Source organism: Telopea speciosissima, chromosome 7 (assembly GCF_018873765.1).
Source record: "Telopea speciosissima isolate NSW1024214 ecotype Mountain lineage chromosome 7, Tspe_v1, whole genome shotgun sequence".
Lineage (NCBI taxonomy): Eukaryota > Viridiplantae > Streptophyta > Magnoliopsida > Proteales > Proteaceae > Telopea > Telopea speciosissima.
In genome coordinates, this window is record NC_057922.1 from 37,184,899 (window position 1) to 37,204,401 (window position 19,503).

The 19,503-nt window shown below is 42.6% G+C and overlaps 1 protein-coding gene across 1 annotated transcript; it reads right to left on the reverse strand.

Annotated features, from left to right (window-relative positions):
* Nucleotides 1-10,069: 10,069 nt before the first annotated feature.
* Nucleotides 10,070-11,026, reverse strand: LOC122668525. Its single transcript, XM_043865076.1, has one exon. The coding sequence runs from the start codon at nucleotides 11,024-11,026 to the stop codon at nucleotides 10,070-10,072; it is 957 nt and encodes a 318-aa protein (XP_043721011.1).
* Between the last annotated feature and the right edge of the window lie 8,477 nt (nucleotides 11,027-19,503).

Consider the following 19,503-nt stretch of genomic DNA (forward strand, 5'->3'; position numbering starts at 1 on the left):
GCACAGAGTGGGCAGGTTGAGATGAAGCTTGACTTGCTTGGCTTGTCGTCAACCGCGGAGTCTGGACAGATGTTGTAGTTTGACCAGAAGCTGGACGAACATACTGATTTGACTGATTATAGGCCGAATGGTATGGTTGCGAGTTCTAGCCCATTGCTGGCTATCGGTACTGCAGTGGACTGGGGCTGCCAGGTTTCTTGAAAGTCTTGTTAGGCCAGCTGTAATTCTGGAAGTTACTAGACCTCTTAGTTGATCCTTGCGATGCAGTTGACTTATCCTTCAGTCTGTCTTCAACAGTCTTAGCCTTATCAACCATCCGGGCATAGGTTTCAATCTCCATGATTGACAACAAAGCCCCAATTTCAGGTCTGAGTCCTTTCTCAAACTTCTTGGTCTTGCTTGCCTCATTCTTCAGGTGATCTGGAGCAAAATGGAGCAGGTCCTCAAATTATTGTTGGTATTCCAGTACTGTCTTTGATCCTTGTGTAAGGATAGAGAACTCTGCTTCCTTTCTGTCTCTGAGGCTCTCTGGGAAGTAATTCTTGAAAAATACCTCTTTGAACTGATCCCATGTTGGGTCAGGATGAGTTGCCTCGAGATTTGGCCGAGCTGATTTCCACCATGCCGCGGCTTCATTTTGCAACTGGTACCCAACGTATATCAGTTTCTGGGCGTTGGTACATTCTAGCACTTCAAAAGCCTTCTCCAGGGCGCTAATCCACCTCTCAGGCTGTAGTGAATCTGATTCAACCTTAGAGAAAGATGGAGGGTGGAGTTTCTTGAACTTCTCCATCACCTTAGCAATGGAGTTTTCTAGTGTAACTTGGGGCATAGGAGGAGGAAAGTTTGGAAGACGGTTAGGTTGCAGGACTGTTCTCTGCTGTGTGGCAACCATAATTTGTGCGTTCATGCTGGTCATCAGCTCTTGTTGTTGTTGCTGAATCTGCAGTTGAACTTACTACTATTGTTGCATGGACTGCATCATGCTAGCCATGATTGCTGAGATCTCTCCGGCGATCATAATTGGTGGAGGTGGGGGTACTTAAGCCGGAGGGATCGCAGGTGCTAGAGGAACTTCATGAGTTCAGGGAGGAGGGACCTCACGCATGCTCCCAGAGGTAGCAGATGTTTCAATGGTCGGGCCTGGATCACTTGATGGTCTTGCTTCTCGTACGAAATGAGGTTGCTCCTCGCTATGAGCTCTCTTGTTTGCCCTTGTACTAACCATGACTACTTTCTGGAAAGAGAGTGAAGGTAATGTGCTTGTTACGTATACATTACATTCTTTGTGTATATTTATTTATGTGTATATTTTTATATATTTACTAAAGCAATCAGACATCATCATTGCACACACAGATGTACACATTTCTATATTATCAACGCATCTTGCATTTTACCAAAAGCATGCCCATGTGTTTAAGTATAGGTACACATATTTTCTTTTCTTCCAGGACCTGAGCTCAGCAAGCTAGACTCTGGAGTCGCTATCCGGTCATATATGCATGTAGGTCTAGGTAGAAGATGTCGTCTCTAGCTGTTCTGCTAACGCGAGGAAAAACTCTCGTTCCTCGATCCTACAGACTTCAGCCCAAGCTAGGTGCTCTCTTAGTGCTCTCTTGGCTGCAGCCTTGATTGCACGAATTCTAGCTAGCCTTTTCCTTAATTTCCTAAGGTAACGCATGCTGCTGGAATTTTGTCAAGTCCAAGCAACACGACCATTACCTGTCATAAGAAAACAACCGTTAGGTCTCTAGGGATGGGCTACTCTATGATAAGTTATTGGTCCCAAATACTTATCAATACTTACAAAAAAAAAAACAAACACAATTATAGTAGCATAACAACATACATATATATATATGGTCTTACACAACCATAATAATTTCAGCATAGGACAAAATTGGGCTTTTAAATTACCCAATCCCCAGGTATTCTATAAGCAGTTTACCATGGCCATCCATAAATGAAACTTTTTTTTTTCTTTGGTCCTATTTTAGTACAGAGGGATGCATTAAAACTGCTTACTCATAAGCTTCCATGTACATATGCTACATGCATTACCCCTCTATTTTTTTTAAGCTAAATATTCAAACTTGCATGTTTTATTTATAATATATATTTTTTTTTTCGTGCATTTTTTTTTTCTTTCAAATGAAAATGTTGCAAAACCCAGATTTTTTTTTTTTTTTGCCATGTTTGCTGCAGAATTTTTTTTTTTGAATTTTTGCTATTGTCCTGCTCTGGTCCTTTGGCACTGGTCGATCCAATCGACCAGTAAATCGGGCAGAATATAAACCCAAATCGTGGTTCATTTCTCTCAAACCCATTCTTGTTTTTGGTTGAAGGGGAGCTACAGGAACGACCAGAGAGGCTTGGAACACTCATCCCCCATCATTCCTATAGGTTTTCTAAGAATTCTTGTGCCCGGACCTCGAGATTCAAGGTGAGCTCTCAAGAAAAACGAAATTTTCTTCCTAATTCCTGCTGCTCACGTTTTTCCTTGTATCTCCCATTTAGATTTAGGGTTTTGCGTCTATTTTAGTTTTTCTTCTATTCCAAATGTGATCTTGATGGATTTCGAGATTATTAGCCACGTTTTTCCCCTTTCTTTCCATTCTTACTTTCTCTCTAATCAGCCCTAGGTTTGCATTCCCACTTATGCAATATACAATTCATAGTTGTATAAACCAAAAATTTTATGGCTCCATAACCCCCTTTTTTTTTTTATAAAATCCATGCTTCCATGCTGTTTTTTTTTTTGTTCTAGTTCTTCTCCTAATAGCCTAGGATTTGCATCCTTGTTTTTTTTTTTTTTTTTTTGTGTTCATTCAAATACATATATACCTTTGTGCATTGGGGGCCCTTTGGCATGATTCTCAGGGATATTCATGCCCACTTACTGCTATATATATATATATATTTTTTTTTTCTCCCTCTAGCTCTCTCCAAATAAGCTAGGGTTTGCATCTCTACATATTTCCATCATTCAAATGCATAGTTGTGTGAGCCAAAGGTTCTTTAACCTACTAGTACATATGCTGTTTTTTTTTTTTTTGTTCGATTCTTACTTGTTCCCATCTCACAATTGCTTGTTGTTTACTTTATTATATATTGTTTTTATAGACTAATGGTTCCCTAGTCTTTTTTTTATCAAAACCTTATTGCTGTATTCCATTTTTTTTTTTTTTTTGCTTGATCCCATCATGTTCCCAACTCAAATGCTTGTTTTTTTTTTTGTGATCTAAGGGTTCTTTAACCCCTTATATATATTTTTTTGATAATATCATGCCATCTAGCTGCTGTACTTTTTTTTTACTTATGGCATTCCTGTTTTCTTCTTTCTTTTTTTTTTTCTTTTAGATGTCTACGTGCCTTACTCGAAGCAAGGGCAAGGAAATTGCAGATAGCAAGCTCCAAAGAATTGAATCTGAGTCTTCAGCATCAGAACCCCCATCTCCAGGGTCTGAGGAGCATTCTTCAGAGCATGACTTATCTTCAGAAGAGGGTGAATATGATGAGTTCTGGTTCTCTTGCTACCAGCATGCTCGAGATTGGAGGAGCTTCCAAGATAAGAAGATCGAGAACGGGAAAGTAGTGAAGGTAGAGGACTTCCCACAGTTCAAGGTCTATGAGAGGTTCAATGCATTGGGTTGGGCTCCAATGCTTAACCCCGAGCTTCCTTGTTACCCTAACCTTGTTAGGCATTTCTATTGCAACCTCAGGCCAGCTGGTGAGAATGAGTGCCAGGGCTATGGCCTTGTAAGTTTGGTGAAAGGAGTCAAGATAGTATTTAATTGCGCCGATTTAGCCGCCATACTTCACGTAGCCAACAGAGGCTCTGGACTCTACTGTAGGCCCAGGGCTGACACTAGTGAGAATTTCCCCATGGAGACACGCAACCATATGTTTAAGGCGTTGACTGGCAAGGAGGACTTTCCGAGTTCAAAAGTTGATTTTAAGCCTTCAGCTCGATTGTTGAGCAGGTGTGTTCAATACAACATCTGCCCCAAGGGTGGAAACAGGCGAGGGGTTTCTATGCTCTGGGCCTTTGTTACTTTTTGCTTGTATAAGGCAGGCACAGGGAAAGTTCTAGATATCTGCCTGCCTTATCTGATCATGGAAGTGATGATGTATCACACCAGACACCCGTCAGATGGCAACCTGCCATATGGTAGGCTCTTATCCCGGGTGTTCAGGCACTTTGGGGTTGATTTCACTGGTGAGGTTGTAGGTGGGGAGGGCAAGACTCCAATTAACAAAACTACAATCAAGAAGATGGGTTTATTGGGTGCCCCAGAGAGCGATGATGAGGATGGAAATGTGGGTCAGATAGATGTTCCAGAAGCTGCTGATCCACATGCAGAAGACCTCCCAGGTGTAGAGCAGTTCACCGGCTCAACCTCTCAGGCAGCACCTCCATCTCCGGAGACTTACAACATGAGAGACATGATGATGGAGCTTCGATCTATGGGTGGTCAGCTTAGAGAGCTTTCTACCATGATGCAGCAGGGTTTCTCAACACTTGATGGTAGGGTGGCCACCATAGAGCAGAGGTTGGACTTTTGGGATGCACGCTTTCAGGTTGATTCGCATCCACCTCAGCCACCACCCGATCCAGCTCAGCAGTAGCCTTACTTTAGTCCTTCTGGAAACTCTAAGACTTTACTTTATGTTTGTTTCTGCTTTTCTAACTTGCTAGTTGTACTTTTGAACTTTTCTAGTATGTACTTTAGGAAGTAGTACTTCCAATTTTGGTGTAATGGCTTTATGCCCCCTCTAAATATTATGTAATCCAAGATTTTGGACTTGAATCAGTTCCCCTATTATATCATTCTATTTTCTCGTTGTCTATTTATTCTAATGTTCATGTTTTTTTTTTTCTCATATCTAGTCTACTTTAATCCTAATTCCGCTGTCTGTGAGTTTAGAGAGCTTCTCGCTCTGATACCACTCTGTCACTCCCCAAACCACCCCCTAGGCGGGTCGGGCGGGTGACCCGGATGTCGAACCACATCCGCCGAAACTTCAGGATCCGGAAGCAAACCACTCAACAGACATACACCACATTTACAATATAAAATTGGAACCAGAGTGCAACGGAAGCTAAAGCGTAATATTTACATAAAAGAGCTACCAAAGTACATTGTCCGACAGACACTCATAACCCACAGTACTACCTTAACTACATTGTTTAACAGAGGGTCACCTCACAGGAACTCATAACAACTACATACATGGCCTCTTTCATAGCCCAGCATCATAAATCAAAATACATGAAAGCTGCATCTATAAGCTATACAAAAGAAAAGTGCCATACGGCTATCCACAAAAAAAGAATGTTCTATGAACATCAAAAAGAAAGGACAGCCGCCATCAGATAAGCTCCTCCAACCTAATCCTATGCACCTGCATCAGAGGGATCACCTCCATAGGGGTCCATACCAGAATGTTCACAATCACCATCACCATATTGTCCGTAAGGATCCTCCCACTCAGGGTAATGTCCACCTGTAAAATCATCTAAAAGAAACAATCCACAAGGTATGAGCTCCACCGAGCCCAGCAAATGAATATAAGATCATGCAAGCAGGTACAACCAACACAATCATCAATCTACATGCTGGATTCAATTTTATTACTCTAGTCCACCTAACATCACAACTAAGTCACTAGGTGTATGCTACTTGCAATGACTCAGGCGACAACCTCTGTCGCTTCTCCTCCGTCTTCAGTTGCCACTTCAATTACTGCAGATGGAACCCTCGCTGGGTAGTGAGCACCAACTCCTCCCTTGGCGGACCCCTAGTTAATCATAGCAAACTGACCCGGCTGCTGCTATCCTCGGCATTCAGGATGCCATGATCACCCAACACCTACACCCCTGTTGGGAAGGGTTGTATCATAAGGGTATGTTTACCTAGCCTAATGGTCTACATGATCAGTATAAGTTTAGTGGAGTTGACCGTATCCCATTCTACGGGCTACAAACCTCATTTCCAGTATGAAATGCACGGTGATCCCGCAGCCCATACTACGGCTCACCATGCCTTTCATTTCCAAGCCGTCTATTACGGCATCTAAACTAACAATTCACATAGCATGCATTTGATTCATCAATTATTTACTCAACAGGTTCACAACCACATTCCATAGCTACATCAATAAATTCTGATATTCGAAAGCAATTTAAATAATAATATAGAACAGATAATAGTAATAAAGGTAACTTTGTTATCTTCGATATGTTTATAAGGCCACACCTACATGAATGATCTGATATCCACTCACCTTGACTGTAATCTGCCGAATTTGAAGACTACTGGTCAGTAAGAGCACATGAATACGCATCACCGGGCGGACACTCAAAGCCTAATTAAATAAATTAAAGATGATTCCTTAATATTCATTAAAGTACCCCAGGAGGCTAGGGAAACCTTGGTCTAGCTCCCAGACCAAGCAAGACTCAAAACTACCATGACAGCAGTAGTGGTCGATTGGCACTGGTCTATTCAATGGACCAATGGCAATAGACCAGTACGCTGCTGTGGCTAGAACCACAAGGGGTTTAAGGAAACAGTCTCCAAAGGGTTCCTAGGTACTATTTTAGGTAATTGCAAGGGTTAGGGTCATGTTATTCATCAATGGTTTACACCGGTGGATCAGACTGGTCTATCCAATCGACCAGTGCAATGGACCAGTGCAAGTTCAGTCCGAGAATTTAAATGTCTAAGCTATTTTGGCTTAGATCAGAGGATCAATAGCATGCCTGGATGATCAGGGCACATATTTGGGTTCCATGCATGCTAACTAACATGTCCATGGTGGAAATTTGTACATACATGGGGGATTTGGAGTTTTTGCTCGTATGAACATTATACATATACACAATACACAAATCTGTAGTTTCGTACATATTAAAGACAACTGCAACAGTCTTAACATAGTAGATAGGTCATAACTCATTATGTGATTAGGTACAAAAATTCCTACACCTATATTACTAATCTAAATTAGCTATGGGTGTAAGAATCAGCCATCTAAGGCTAGTAATGGCAGTTACAGTGTGTGTTCCTTATGAGTGTGATAGTTGTTGCGCCAGACATGGCAAATCCATACTTGCATGCAAGATCCAAGCTACAAGGCTAGCAAAGCATGATTTTTATTACAAATGTCATGAGAACAAGGCTGTACAGTGGGTTTCTTAGTTCACAGCAGGGTTACAACCACGGGTATTTGTAAGAATCAGTGGGAAAAGGCTGGGTTTGAGCTTACCTTGAAGGGTCCAAGCACAAGGATGGCTCTAGTTCCTCCTTTCCTCTTCTTCTCTTCTCTTTCACCTTCTCCTTCTCTTCTTTCTCTCCAACGGACTGAATAGGAGAGGTTTTGGGCTGAGGCTGGTCTTTATATAGACCCAGCCATTAAGGTCTGTTTGTCAAATGTGCTTTCATTTAGACCCAACCATTAAGGTTTGTTTGCCAAATGTGCTTTATAAAAAACACATTCTTAAAACCAATTCTCTTGTGTAAATGGCTTCCAAGTGGGCCCAACATGACCCCATTATTGGGACAATATCTCCTCAGATCATTCTAGGCACGGGGAGGTGATCCGAGGTGCACGACGGTGGGCCCCACACATCTGAGATGAATTCTGGGCTGTACAGCAGTACTGGTCGATCCAACTAGTTGATCCAATAGACCAGTAGGGATGGACCAGTAGGTGGATCCCTGTTGTTCTTGCACCTGAACCCCACCAAGGTCTGTGCCATGCCAAGGGCATTGTCCTTGTACCATTTGTGGTCATTAAACCCTATTTAATTATTTTAAATAAATTTATTCTTATTGTGATTAGACAGAGGCTGTACCTTAGGTCGTCCATCATTATGTCTATAGAACAGCAGCACAAGGCTGGTAGCTGCCTCCGGATGGGTAGGTATGACATCATCGGGTATTCCCCATAAAAAATGATTATCGGGTCGGTGCACCACGGGTTGCTAGCGGGTATGACCCAGGATCCATCGGGTTTCAGACCTACATTAGAAGTTCGGGTCAGGGTCCGGGCATAGATGTAACAGTTAATCTCCCGGATATATCAGGCTTGTGGAGAACCTTCTTCAAGGGCCGATCAGTCATGACCACTATTGGGTAGGCCTGGAAGTATGGTCTTAGCTTTCGGGCTGCTTTCACCAGCGCGAATGCAAGTTTCTCGATCTTGGGGTAGTGAGTTTTTGCGTCTAGCAGAACGTGACTGACATAGTATATAGGCTTCTGAATTTCATCTTCTTCTATTATTAGGGTGGCGCTTATGGCTACTAGTGACGTCGTCAGGTACAGGAGTAGCTCCTTTTCCAGTACTGGATGAGTCAACAGAGGCAGGTTGGCAAGGTAAGCTTTGAGGTCTTTGAAAGCTTTCTGACATTCTTCCGTCCATGCAAAGCCTTTTATATCATTGAGATTCTTCAAGGTTTTAAAGAAAGGCAAGCATTTGTCCCCCGAATGGGACACGAAGCGTGCCAGTGCTGCGATTCTCCCATTCAACCTTTGTACTTCTCCAATGGTCCTGGACGGGCTCATTTTCTATATAGCCTTGATCTTTGCAGGGTTGGCCTCAATCCCTCTTTGGGACACCATATAATCGAGGAATTTGCCAGAACTGACCCCGAAGGTGCATTTGGCTGGATTTAGCTTCATCTGGTGAGCCCGTAACACTTGGAATGCCTCGTCCAGATTGGCCAAGTGTTCCTGGGCCTTGATGCTTTTCACTAGCATATCATCCACGTATACCTCCATATTTTTGCCTATCTGGGCCTTGAAAATTTTGTTTACCATTCTTTGGTAGGTCGGTCCCGCATTTTTCAGCTCGAACAGCATCACCAGGTAGCAGAAGTTCTCCTGGTTGGATCGAAACGCTGTGTAAACTTCATCTCCTTCTTTCATCAGGATCTAGTTGTACCCGGAGTAGGCATCCATGAAGCTCAGCCTCTCATGTCCTGCCGTAGCATCTATCAGGAGGTCGATTCTTGGCAATGGGTATTCATCTTTGGGACATGCCTTGTTGAGGTCTGTGTAGTCTACACACATCTTCCATTTTCCATTTGGCTTAGGGACCATCACCACGTTTGCCAACCAAGTGGGGAATTGTTCTTCCCTAATGAAACTGGATGCCTTTAATTTCTCAATTTCTTCTTTCATTGTGGCCTGTAGCTCAGGTGCGAACGTTCTTCTTTTTTGCGGTACTGGCTTTCTGTTGGGGTCCACATGCAGGGTGCGCTCTGCGACGTGATGGGGTATGCCTGGCATATTGGTTGCTGACTAGGCAAATACGTCCTTATTCTTTTGGAGGAACAAGGTGAGCTCCCTCGCCTCTTCCCCGCTTAGTGAAGACCCAATTTTTATGGTCCTTGTGGGGTTCCGTTCATCCAACGGGACCTCTATGAGCTCCTCGACTGGTTCGCCTCGCTGATAGAGCTTATCTTCTTCGTGGTTATCTACGACCTCCACCTGATATGTTGTTCCTCTACAGTTGCCCTTAATGCCTTTTAAGAACGCAGCGTGGCATTCTTGGGCTTTCTTCTGCTTCGTTTGGCATTCCCCCATGCCGTTAGGGGTGAAAAACTTGACTTTCAAGTGCTTGGTGGAAACTACTGTGCCCAACTCATTCAAGCTGGGTCTGCCCAGGATGGCGTTGTAGGCGGTTGCCACTCGAACTACCATGAAGTTGACTTTTATGGTCTTCTGGCACAGTGTTGTTCCCACCATCATTAAGAGCTCCACCGACCCCTCAATCAGGGTTGGCACGCCCGAGAATCCGTATAAAGGTGTTGTCTCGGGCTTTAGCATGCCTGGCTCAAACCTGAACTACAAGTATGCATCGTAGGACAGCATGTCTACAGATGCTCCTATGTCTACTAAAATTCTATGGACAGGTCGGTTGGCTATGACTGCCTGAACCACGACGGCATCATCGTGTGGCCATCTCAGCCCCTCCATGTCTTTATCCAAGAACGTGATCATGGGCTCAGTGAGCGCTCTTTTCTCAGAGACTTCAGCCACTGCCACGAACCTTGCTTTTACCTTGGCTTTGTGGGCTCACTCCTGTCCTGGTCCTCCCAGGATGGTGAGAATGGCAGGGGCAGTGGACTTATTGTCCTCATCCCAGTTTTTGCGGACCTCCCTACGATCGTCCCTCCGATCATCGTTGTGACCTCAATCCTCTCCTCTACGGTCTCTATCATCCCTTCATCGGTCGTTTCTTGCAGCTTCATGGCCTTTGCATCTTCCTTGACATATCTTCTCAAGTAGCCCTTTTGGATCACATCTTCAATTTCTCTCTTCAGTGGTCTGCAGTCCTCGGAGTCATGGCCCACATCTTTGTGGAACTTGCAGAACTTGTTGTTGTTTCTGTCCTCCGGCCTGGAGAACATTGGCTGAGGCCATTGCAGTAGTCCCCAGTCATAGACTTCCATCAGGATTTTGGTCCTGGTGGTGTTGAGTGGAGTGGAGTCAGGGCTCTGGTCCCTGTCTGACATCGTTCTCTTGGTGTCTTTCTTCTTCTCATCCTTCTCGCTTGCCCCCTTTTTCTCAGGGGCTTTGCCATTCACTGCTTTTCTTGCCTTCATGATATCGAACATGTTGGCGTATTGGTAGCAGGGATCCAGTAGCTGTGGCATGGCCATCACCGGGTCCAGCGCAAGCAACTTCACTAGGTCGTGATTGGTGACCCCATTATGCAAGGAATTGAAGGCCATCGCATCGTCCAGGTCCTTGATCTCTAGGCACTCCACATTGAAGCGGGCGATATAGTCTCTGATGGACTCATCAGAGTGTTGCTTGATGGCCAACAAGTTGGTTGCGGTCTTCTTCTGCTTCACACTGCTCTGGAAGTGGCTGACAAAGGCTTTGGCCAACTCTGTGAAGCTTCGGATCGAGTTGGGCTTCAGTTTAGCAAACCACAACACCGCGGGTCCCTTGAGAGAGGTGGGAAAAGAACAACACGACACTATGTCGGACCCACCGTAGACCGTCATCATGGCGTTGAAGTAACTGATGTGTGTTGGGGTAAATTCCACACATCACCCATTATGGTTTTGATGATAACAAATAAGTTAATTGTACTAACTCTTGCCTAAAAGATGCATAGATAAGAGCAGAGCATCAAATGAGGGGGAGCACTCAATTCAAGAGATTGATGCTCAAAGCAAATTGAACTTATCCAATCTTTCAAGACATTAAAGAATCATGAAGAATGGAGAATAAGTTTTGAAGTCAAAGATCAAGACAAGTGAGAGGAACATCTTTGAAGATACTCATTTAAAGAAGTAAAGTTCAAGACTTGAAGAATTGTGCAGACTTAGAAATGTACTAAGTTGTAAATTCATTTGTTAAAGTCCATATGTAATGCACACACTCACGCATGCATACATATAGTGTGACCCTAGGAGGTTATTTTAGACACTTCTCACTTGGATTAAAACCAAAGAAATTGGCCCGAACTTGTCCAATGGAATCGACCCAAGTAAGTTCAATAAAGGACTTAATAATGTCAGCAGAAATTTTATGATCCAGCATATCGGATCATGAAACGGCATACCGGATCAGCTATTGATCTCAGGAAAATGGTCATAGTGGCTTGGTTAAGTAAGCTGGATAAGGATCCAGCATACCAAATCCTATTTGCCTGCTGTTTGCCCTGATCCGGCATACCGGATGGCTATCCAGCATACCGAATCAGTGTACTGCTAAGTCTCATTTGACCATTATTCCTCTGTTTTAAAAGGAAGATAGGTGATCCGGCATACCGGATTATATATGGCTTGTAGAATCCGTTCCTTAGTTGGATTCCTAATTAATTCCAGCCATCTAGCCTATAAATATCCACTTGTTTTAGGCTCTAATGACTACTACTAATCATACCTAAGAGCATTCAATACAAGATACATTGCAAGTGAGCCAATCATTCATTGTAAGCATCAAAGCATCACAAGCTCACATACGCAAGACTACTTTACCTCAATTAGCTTCAAGCTTCAAAGGTGGGAGATAGTTTTACACATCTAAGGTTGAGGTAATCCTAATCTTAGTACACTTTTATTTTATGTGTAGTTGAGTCCTCTTGCTCGAAATCAAGAGTAGTTGGTTGTATGAGTCCTCTTGCTCTCAATTAAGAGTAGTTGAGTCCACTTGCTTTCAATCAAGATTTGTATGAGTCCTCTTGGTCTTAATCAAAATTTATACGAGTCCTCTTGCTCTTACTTAAGATTCGATTTAGTAGAATTCTCTCTAAGGTGAGAGGAGTGGACGTAGGCAAGTGTTGGCCGGACCACTATAAATATTGTGTGTTATCTTTATTGCTTGTTTTCTTTACTTGCTTTCCTTAGATAATTTTTTATTCTGCATTATTTTAGCATATTCCGCTATCTTCACCTATTCATCCCCCTTTAGGTGAATTCACATTTGGTATCAGAGCGGGAGCTCAAGACCGTGATTTTTTAATCCAATTAAAAGTTTTTAAGACCATGAGAACCTCTGCTAATCGCAAGTTTGAAGGTTATAATATTATCCGACCTCCCTTCTTTGAAGGAGAAGGATTCTCCTACTGGAAGAATCATTTTAAAAACTTCGTGTGTGCCAACAACATTGATGCATGGAAAGTTATTAAAAATGGACCAAATATCATAGTCAAGCCTAAAGAAGAGTGGACCCCAGCTAAAAAAACTAAAATGCAACTCAACTATGTAGCTATAAGCTATCTTCAGTCTGTCTTAGGAAAAAAAGAATATAATAGAACCTGCATGTGTGACTCTGCTAAGGAGATGTTTGATAGGCTTATAGTGACCTATGAAGGTACTTCTGAAGTTAAGCAATCTAAAATTGATATGTTGGTAAATGAATATGAGGTACTTAAGATGAAAAATGATGAAGATATATATATGTCATGTTCACTCGCTTTACTAACATTGTGAACAAGTTGAAAAGTTTAGGAAATATGTACTCCAATGGTGAGAACGTTCGAAAGATTTTGAGATCTCTCCCAAAAGAGTAGAGACCCAAGACTACAGCAATAAAGGAATCAAAGGACATCAACAAGCTAAGTCTAGATGAGTTGTTGGGATCACTCCAAACTCATGAGATAGAGCTCAAACAAGACACCAAGGAAGATGAGCCTAAGGAACCAAAGAAGAAAGTTGTTGCATTCAAAACTTATGACATCAGCGATGATGATGAATAAATTTTGGATGATGAAATTACCTATTATCCAAGAAGTTTTCAAGATTCTTGAAGAATAAGGGCAAAACATCATTCAATAAGAGAAGATTTTCCAAAGACCAAAAAGGTAAGAATGTTTCTAAGGATAACACTGACAGTTCTTTAAAAGATATTATATGTTATGAATGTAGAAAACCAGGACATTTTAGAGGAGATTGCCCTAAAATGAAGAAATACAAGACGGCCTACAAAGTTGAACATACCGTTGACTCAAGTGATGAAGAAAAGGAAGATGATGAAGAATCACAAAAAGAAGAAGAACAAACAAATCTGGCACTCATGGCTACTGAAGATGAAGAAACCCAAAATGAGGTAACTCCTACTTCTCCATCTCATAAAGATAAGAACTTTTTGAAATTAGAAGAAGCCTTTGAAGACATTTACCAAAGTAGTATGGAACTAGCTACTACTAAGAAAAATCTCTTAAAAGAGATAAACACCCTCAAAGACCAAAACATAACTCTAACTTCTCAAGTAAATATCTTAGAAGAAGAAAAAGAGAAATTGTGTAAAGCCTTGGAGTCCTTTACAAATGGCAAAAAGACCCTTGATATCTTACTTGGAAATGCCTCCAAAGCATCCTTCAACAAGGAAGGAGTAGGCTATGATATGAACAAAGAGGCAAGTTCAAGTAAAAAGAAAGTAAAGACGAAATTTTACAACTATTGTAGAAAGAAAGGGCACTCAATTGAGGAATATTATGCTAGAAAGAAAACTCCTTAATTTAGCAAATCAAATCCCAAAGGGAAGACTCCGTATAACCCTCAAATTATTATATGCAATAATTGTAACAAGAAGGGACACACTATTTGGGAAGGTCGTCATATGAATCAACCTTTTCACCATCCTAGAAGACCTTATAGTGGTCAAAATAGGAGGAGTCATCCCAAAGTGCAAAGACCACATAAGGTACCCCAGAACCAAAGACATTAGAACCCCTAATCATACCTAAATTGGTATGGTAACCAAATGGTTTGGAAACCAAGAGAAAGGTATGACACCAACATTGACGGACCCAACACACAATGGGGACCCACATTTTATTAAGTTTTATTTCCCTTTATCCCCTCTTTTTGATAATGCCAAAGGGGGAGAGAAATGGGGAGAAAAATTTGCTATGTAGTTTATCTTTTGAACATAAATTGTCTTCATATTGTCTCTTTATATCACTTGATATTATTTATTTGTCATCATCAAAAAGGGGGAGATTGTTGAGGTAAATTCCACACATCACCCATTATGATTTTGATGATAACAAATAAGTTAGTTGTACTAACTCTTACCTAATAGATGCATAGATAAGAGCAGAACATCAAGTGAGGGGGAGCACTCAATTCAAGAGATTGATGCTCAAAGCAAATTGAACTTGTCCAATCTTTCAAGACATTAAAGAAATATGAAGAATGGAGAACAAGTTTTGAAGTCAAAGATCAAAACAAGTTAGATGAACTCTCTTTGAAGATACTCACGTAAAGAAGTAAAGTTCAAAACTTAAAGAATTGTGAAGACTTAGAAATGTACTAAGTTGTAAATTCATTTGTTAAAGTCCATATGTGATGCACACACTCACGCATGCATATATGTAGTGTGACTCTAGGAGGTTGTTTTAGACACTTCTCACTTGGGCTAAAACCAAAGAAATTTGCCCGGACTTATCCAATGGAATCAACCCAAGTAAGTCCAATAAAGGACTTAATAATGTCAGCAGAAATTTTATGATCCAGCATACCGGATCATGAAACGGCATACCGGATCAGCTGTTGATCTCAGGAAAATGGCCACAGTGGCTTGGTTAAGTAAGTTGGATAAGGATCCAGTATACCGGATCCTATTTGCCTGTTGTTTACCCTGATCCAACATACTGGATGGCTATCCAGCATACCGGATCAGTGTACTACTAAGTCTCATTTGACCGTTATTCCTCTGTTTTAAAAGGAAGATAAGTGATCTGGCATACCAGATTAGAATCCAGCATACCAGATTATATATCGCTTATAGAATCCGATCCTTACTTTGATTCTTAATTAATTCAAGCCATCTAGCCTATAAATACCCACTTGTTTTAGGCTCTAATGACTACTACTAATCATACCTAAGAGCTTTCAATACAAGATACATTGCAAGTGAGCCAATCATTCATTGTAAGCATCAAAGCATCACAAGCTCACATACTCAAGACTACTTTACCTCAATTAGCTTCAAGCTTCAAAGGTAGAAGATAGTTTTACACATCTAAGGTTGAGGTAATCCTAATCTTAGTACACTTTTATTTTATGTGTAGTTGAGTCCTCTTGCTCGGAATCAAGAGTAGTAGGTTGTATGAGTCCTCTTGCTCTCAATCAAGATTTGTACGAGTCCTTTTGCTCTCAATCAAGAGTAGTTGAGTCCTCTTGCTCTTACTCAAGTTTCGATTTAGTGGAATTCTCTCTAAGGTGAGAGGAGTGGACGTAGGCAAGTGTTGGCTGAACCACTATAAATATTGTGTGTTATCTTTGTTGCTTGTTTGCTTTACTTGCTTTCCTTAGATAATTTTTTATTCCACATTATTTTAGCATAGTCCACTATCTTCACCTATTCACCCCCCTCTAGGTGAATTCACAATGTGATCATTAGGATCGCCCTTCTCATCATAAGCCTCGAACGTAGGGGGTTTAAAGCCCTTAGAAAGCTCTGCCCTCATGAGCTCCACTGTAAAGGGATGCTGGCCCGGTCTAAAACTTTCTTCTAGGATGGTTCCCCTTTCCAACGCCGCGATCTTTGTGTTCATCTCTCTAAGCTTATGGTCAAGCTCGCTCTCTATGACCTGGTTGTTGACGGCATTGACCTGCGCCCAACGCGCGTTTAGTTCATCCCTGAGGTCATGCCGAGGCCTTCTCTGCTGGTCGACCTGGTCAGCGTGGGTGTTTGATGCCCTAGAATGGGTTCTTTCTATCCTGTTGTAGGTCCTTTGGCCAATGGATGCTAACACTTCCTCAACGTGCGAGGATCTGTTCCTAGTGGGCAGATTCCCCGTGCGCACAACTCCCAGAGGAGGTAGTTCTTGCCTGGATGGGCGCGATGATCCTAATGTACTTCCTTATGCTCGTACGTCATCCCTCGCCTGCCTTAGGTTCCCCTGGGTAGTCCTTGGGAGTACCGGAGGCAGTACCGACTCTGGAGGTGGCACCGGTGTCGGGGGCAGGCCTGCTGCCGCGATTGCCGCCACAGTAGCCGTCCTCAATGCCTGTATCTCTCGAACCACGTCCCTTAGGACTCCATTCCGATTGAGGACTTGCTATTGCAGATCCTGGATCTGGCCAACATTGGCAGGCGCACTAGGATCTGTTTCTGGGATGAACCCCTGAGGCAGTGGTGGTGGGGGAGGCAGTGCCCTGATGCCACGGCTAGATTGGCCTTGCTCCAGTGTCGCCGTTTTGTCAGTTCCCAATGTTGTAGAGGGTTGGGTTCCTGCTATTTCCCCGGCTACTGGTAGCGGGGGATCGACGGATGCTGTTGCCATCCACCGTTGTAATGTTTGCTTCCCTGCATTCCCGCCGCCATGAGTGCTCTTCGTTGTCCGACGTGTTACCGGGTTTTCTACGGCTGGTGGAGCCTGAGTGTTGGATGGAACGACGTTTGGTTCTTCGGCCATCATCTCAAGTTCATTCGGATAGAGAGAGTCTAAGGCTTTGAGCATTGTATCGTTCCCACAGACGGCACCAAACTGTTGTGTCAGAAATCCTGTTAAAGCGAGTTCTTCCTGCAAGACAGAGATTAGCAGAGAGTACCGGGCATCGCCAGTGATCTCACTCTGATGCTTAAGTTAGATCTCTGAGCAATAGTCAATTCAATGAGTGTTCAGATAAGTTGGACGTGTGTTACCTCCCGTATTTAAGGTGACTGAGAGTTTGAATTCTGCTAAGATTGGTAGGCTAGAATCCCGGAGTGGAGTGAGACCATTGGAGAGTGTAATTCGGAGATAATGTTTATCCGTTGCTTCCCATGCGCCTGATTAGGCGTGAGGTGGGCGGTGCCATGGGTTGAGATTCTAGAGGGAAAGCTTTGATCACTTTGGCAGGGGCGACTGAGGATAATAACATTGTTTATGTTGAACTCCTGGCAATAAAGATGGGCCTTGTGAAAGCCAAGTCCTTGAACATTTCTCAAGTTCAAGTGAGATCAGATTCTCTGGTGGCGGTGCAAATGCTATGCGGTCGCTTTCAAATTTTGTGGCATGCAATTGCTCTGGTGGAGGACATGCTTGCGCTGAGAGAGGGCTTCAAAAGCTGCACTTTCATATTCCATGTGCGAGAGATAAATAGGTGTGCGGATTTTCTTGGCTGGACTACTACATACCCACCATGAAATGCATCTCTGTGTTAACAGCTTGCCATTAGCTTTGTCCAACCTTGTAAGGGAAGATGCAAACGGGAAGCGGTTCCTCAGAATGTAAATTCATTCTTTTCTCCCCAATTAATAATACATAAATCTCCTTTCTCCCAAAATCGAGAATGAAGAAGTGGGTTGTGGGTTTGGCGAACAGAGAACCTAGTGACGTGAGGTGATTGTGGGTTTGGGGAAGAGAGAGTGGATAGTAGAGAGATGGTGGTGATCGTGGGTCATGGGTTGGGTTGGTAGAGAATCTAGGATGAGGCAGTGGGGGAGATCATGGGTTTAGGAAAGAGGGAAAGAGGGAATTGATGGTTGGAGTGGTGGGGGGGGGGGATTTGGCTCCTGTCCTGCCGTGGCGGGAGCTGGAGAGTCCAGCACTCATCTAAGATTCTGCCACCTGGACAGGAGACCATCGAACGGCAAATTTATGGGTTTCCTTATTCTAACCCATTTGCTTCTTTCGTCCTCTCTCATCCGATTCTATGACGAACCCAACCCATTTCCTTTTTGAAATTTGAAACCTAAAAACGAAACCCGGATTTGTTTAACCCCTTTCGTCTTCCCCACTTTCTTTCTTCCCCCCTTTCTTTTCTCTCTCCATTTCTTGACCTCGCGACGAACCCTAGCAGCGGCGACACCTCATCTCGTTGCAACAAACTCTATTCCAGAGCGACAAAGGGGAGCTCCACTGGTTGAGCGATGAACGGCGACGAGCAATGAGCGGCAGCGAAAGGTTCTTCATAGAGGTATTCACTTGCAGTTCTCTTAACCTTCTTCTGCTGCAAACTTTGTATTATTCATGCCTTCACAGCATTGATCACGATGTGCTATGCCTTCCTTTTTTCCCTTTTCCTTTTCATCTCTTTTTTTTTTTTTTTTTAAATTTTTCTAGTGTTTTGCACTGTCACTGTCATTGGGCTTAAGGCTGATTGAGGCTGAGTGAGAGAGAGACAATTTTTTGCAGAAAAAAAATGATTCTCACAGTTCTGTAATCAACAATAAAGAGTTTATGGTTTTAGGGATTAGTTGATGCAATACTAACAAAAACTAAACCTAATATCCTCCACCCAAATTCTTTTTTTTTTTTTTTTTTTATCCTACACATAACGCTAATTAGCTAGAAAGAACTCAAAACTTTTTCTTTATGGAATTGCAGTAATGAGACCTAACTGCAACTCAGACTTATGGTTCTGCCTACTTGATATATCTTCTGCAAACCTGCTTTTTGTTGTTCCTTCCTCTTTTATCCCCAAGGTGGGGTAGGGTGGTTTAGCACAGGTGCTCCAGCATTCCCAGAAGCTAAAAGCCTGCTGCCCTTCCCCCCACCCCCATCCCCTGTGGGGGTATTTCAAGGAGAAGTACTTATCTTTCAGATATCTTCTATATTATCATGATCAGACTAGTCCATCACCAACAAAACTTGACACATCTCGGGGGATATCAATATATATTATGTCATCCATATTTGGTTTCAGATTTCTTTTTTTTTCTTACTGGTCACTCCCACAGTTTTTAGAGTGTGATCACACCCTCCTAGGCACCATCGAACTAATCTTTGATGAAGACACCCATGCCATGAATCATATGAGAGACTCCACATTAGGAAGGTTTGTGGCAAGGTCCCCATTGGGTATGATCTTTGAAACATGGTTTGTGACACAATCTCATGGTTACTTGTAAATCTTAAACTCTACTTGTGGGGTCTTTAGCTCAAATTGATAGAGCACTTGGAACATGAGCATGTTCCAAGGGGATGGTGGTTCGAATCCACCGAGATCCTTTTATTCAACTATTCATAGACATGAAAGGCTTCCATATTGTGTGATTCTTAGGTATCTTGATCATCTCATTCTTTTTCAAATAAAAT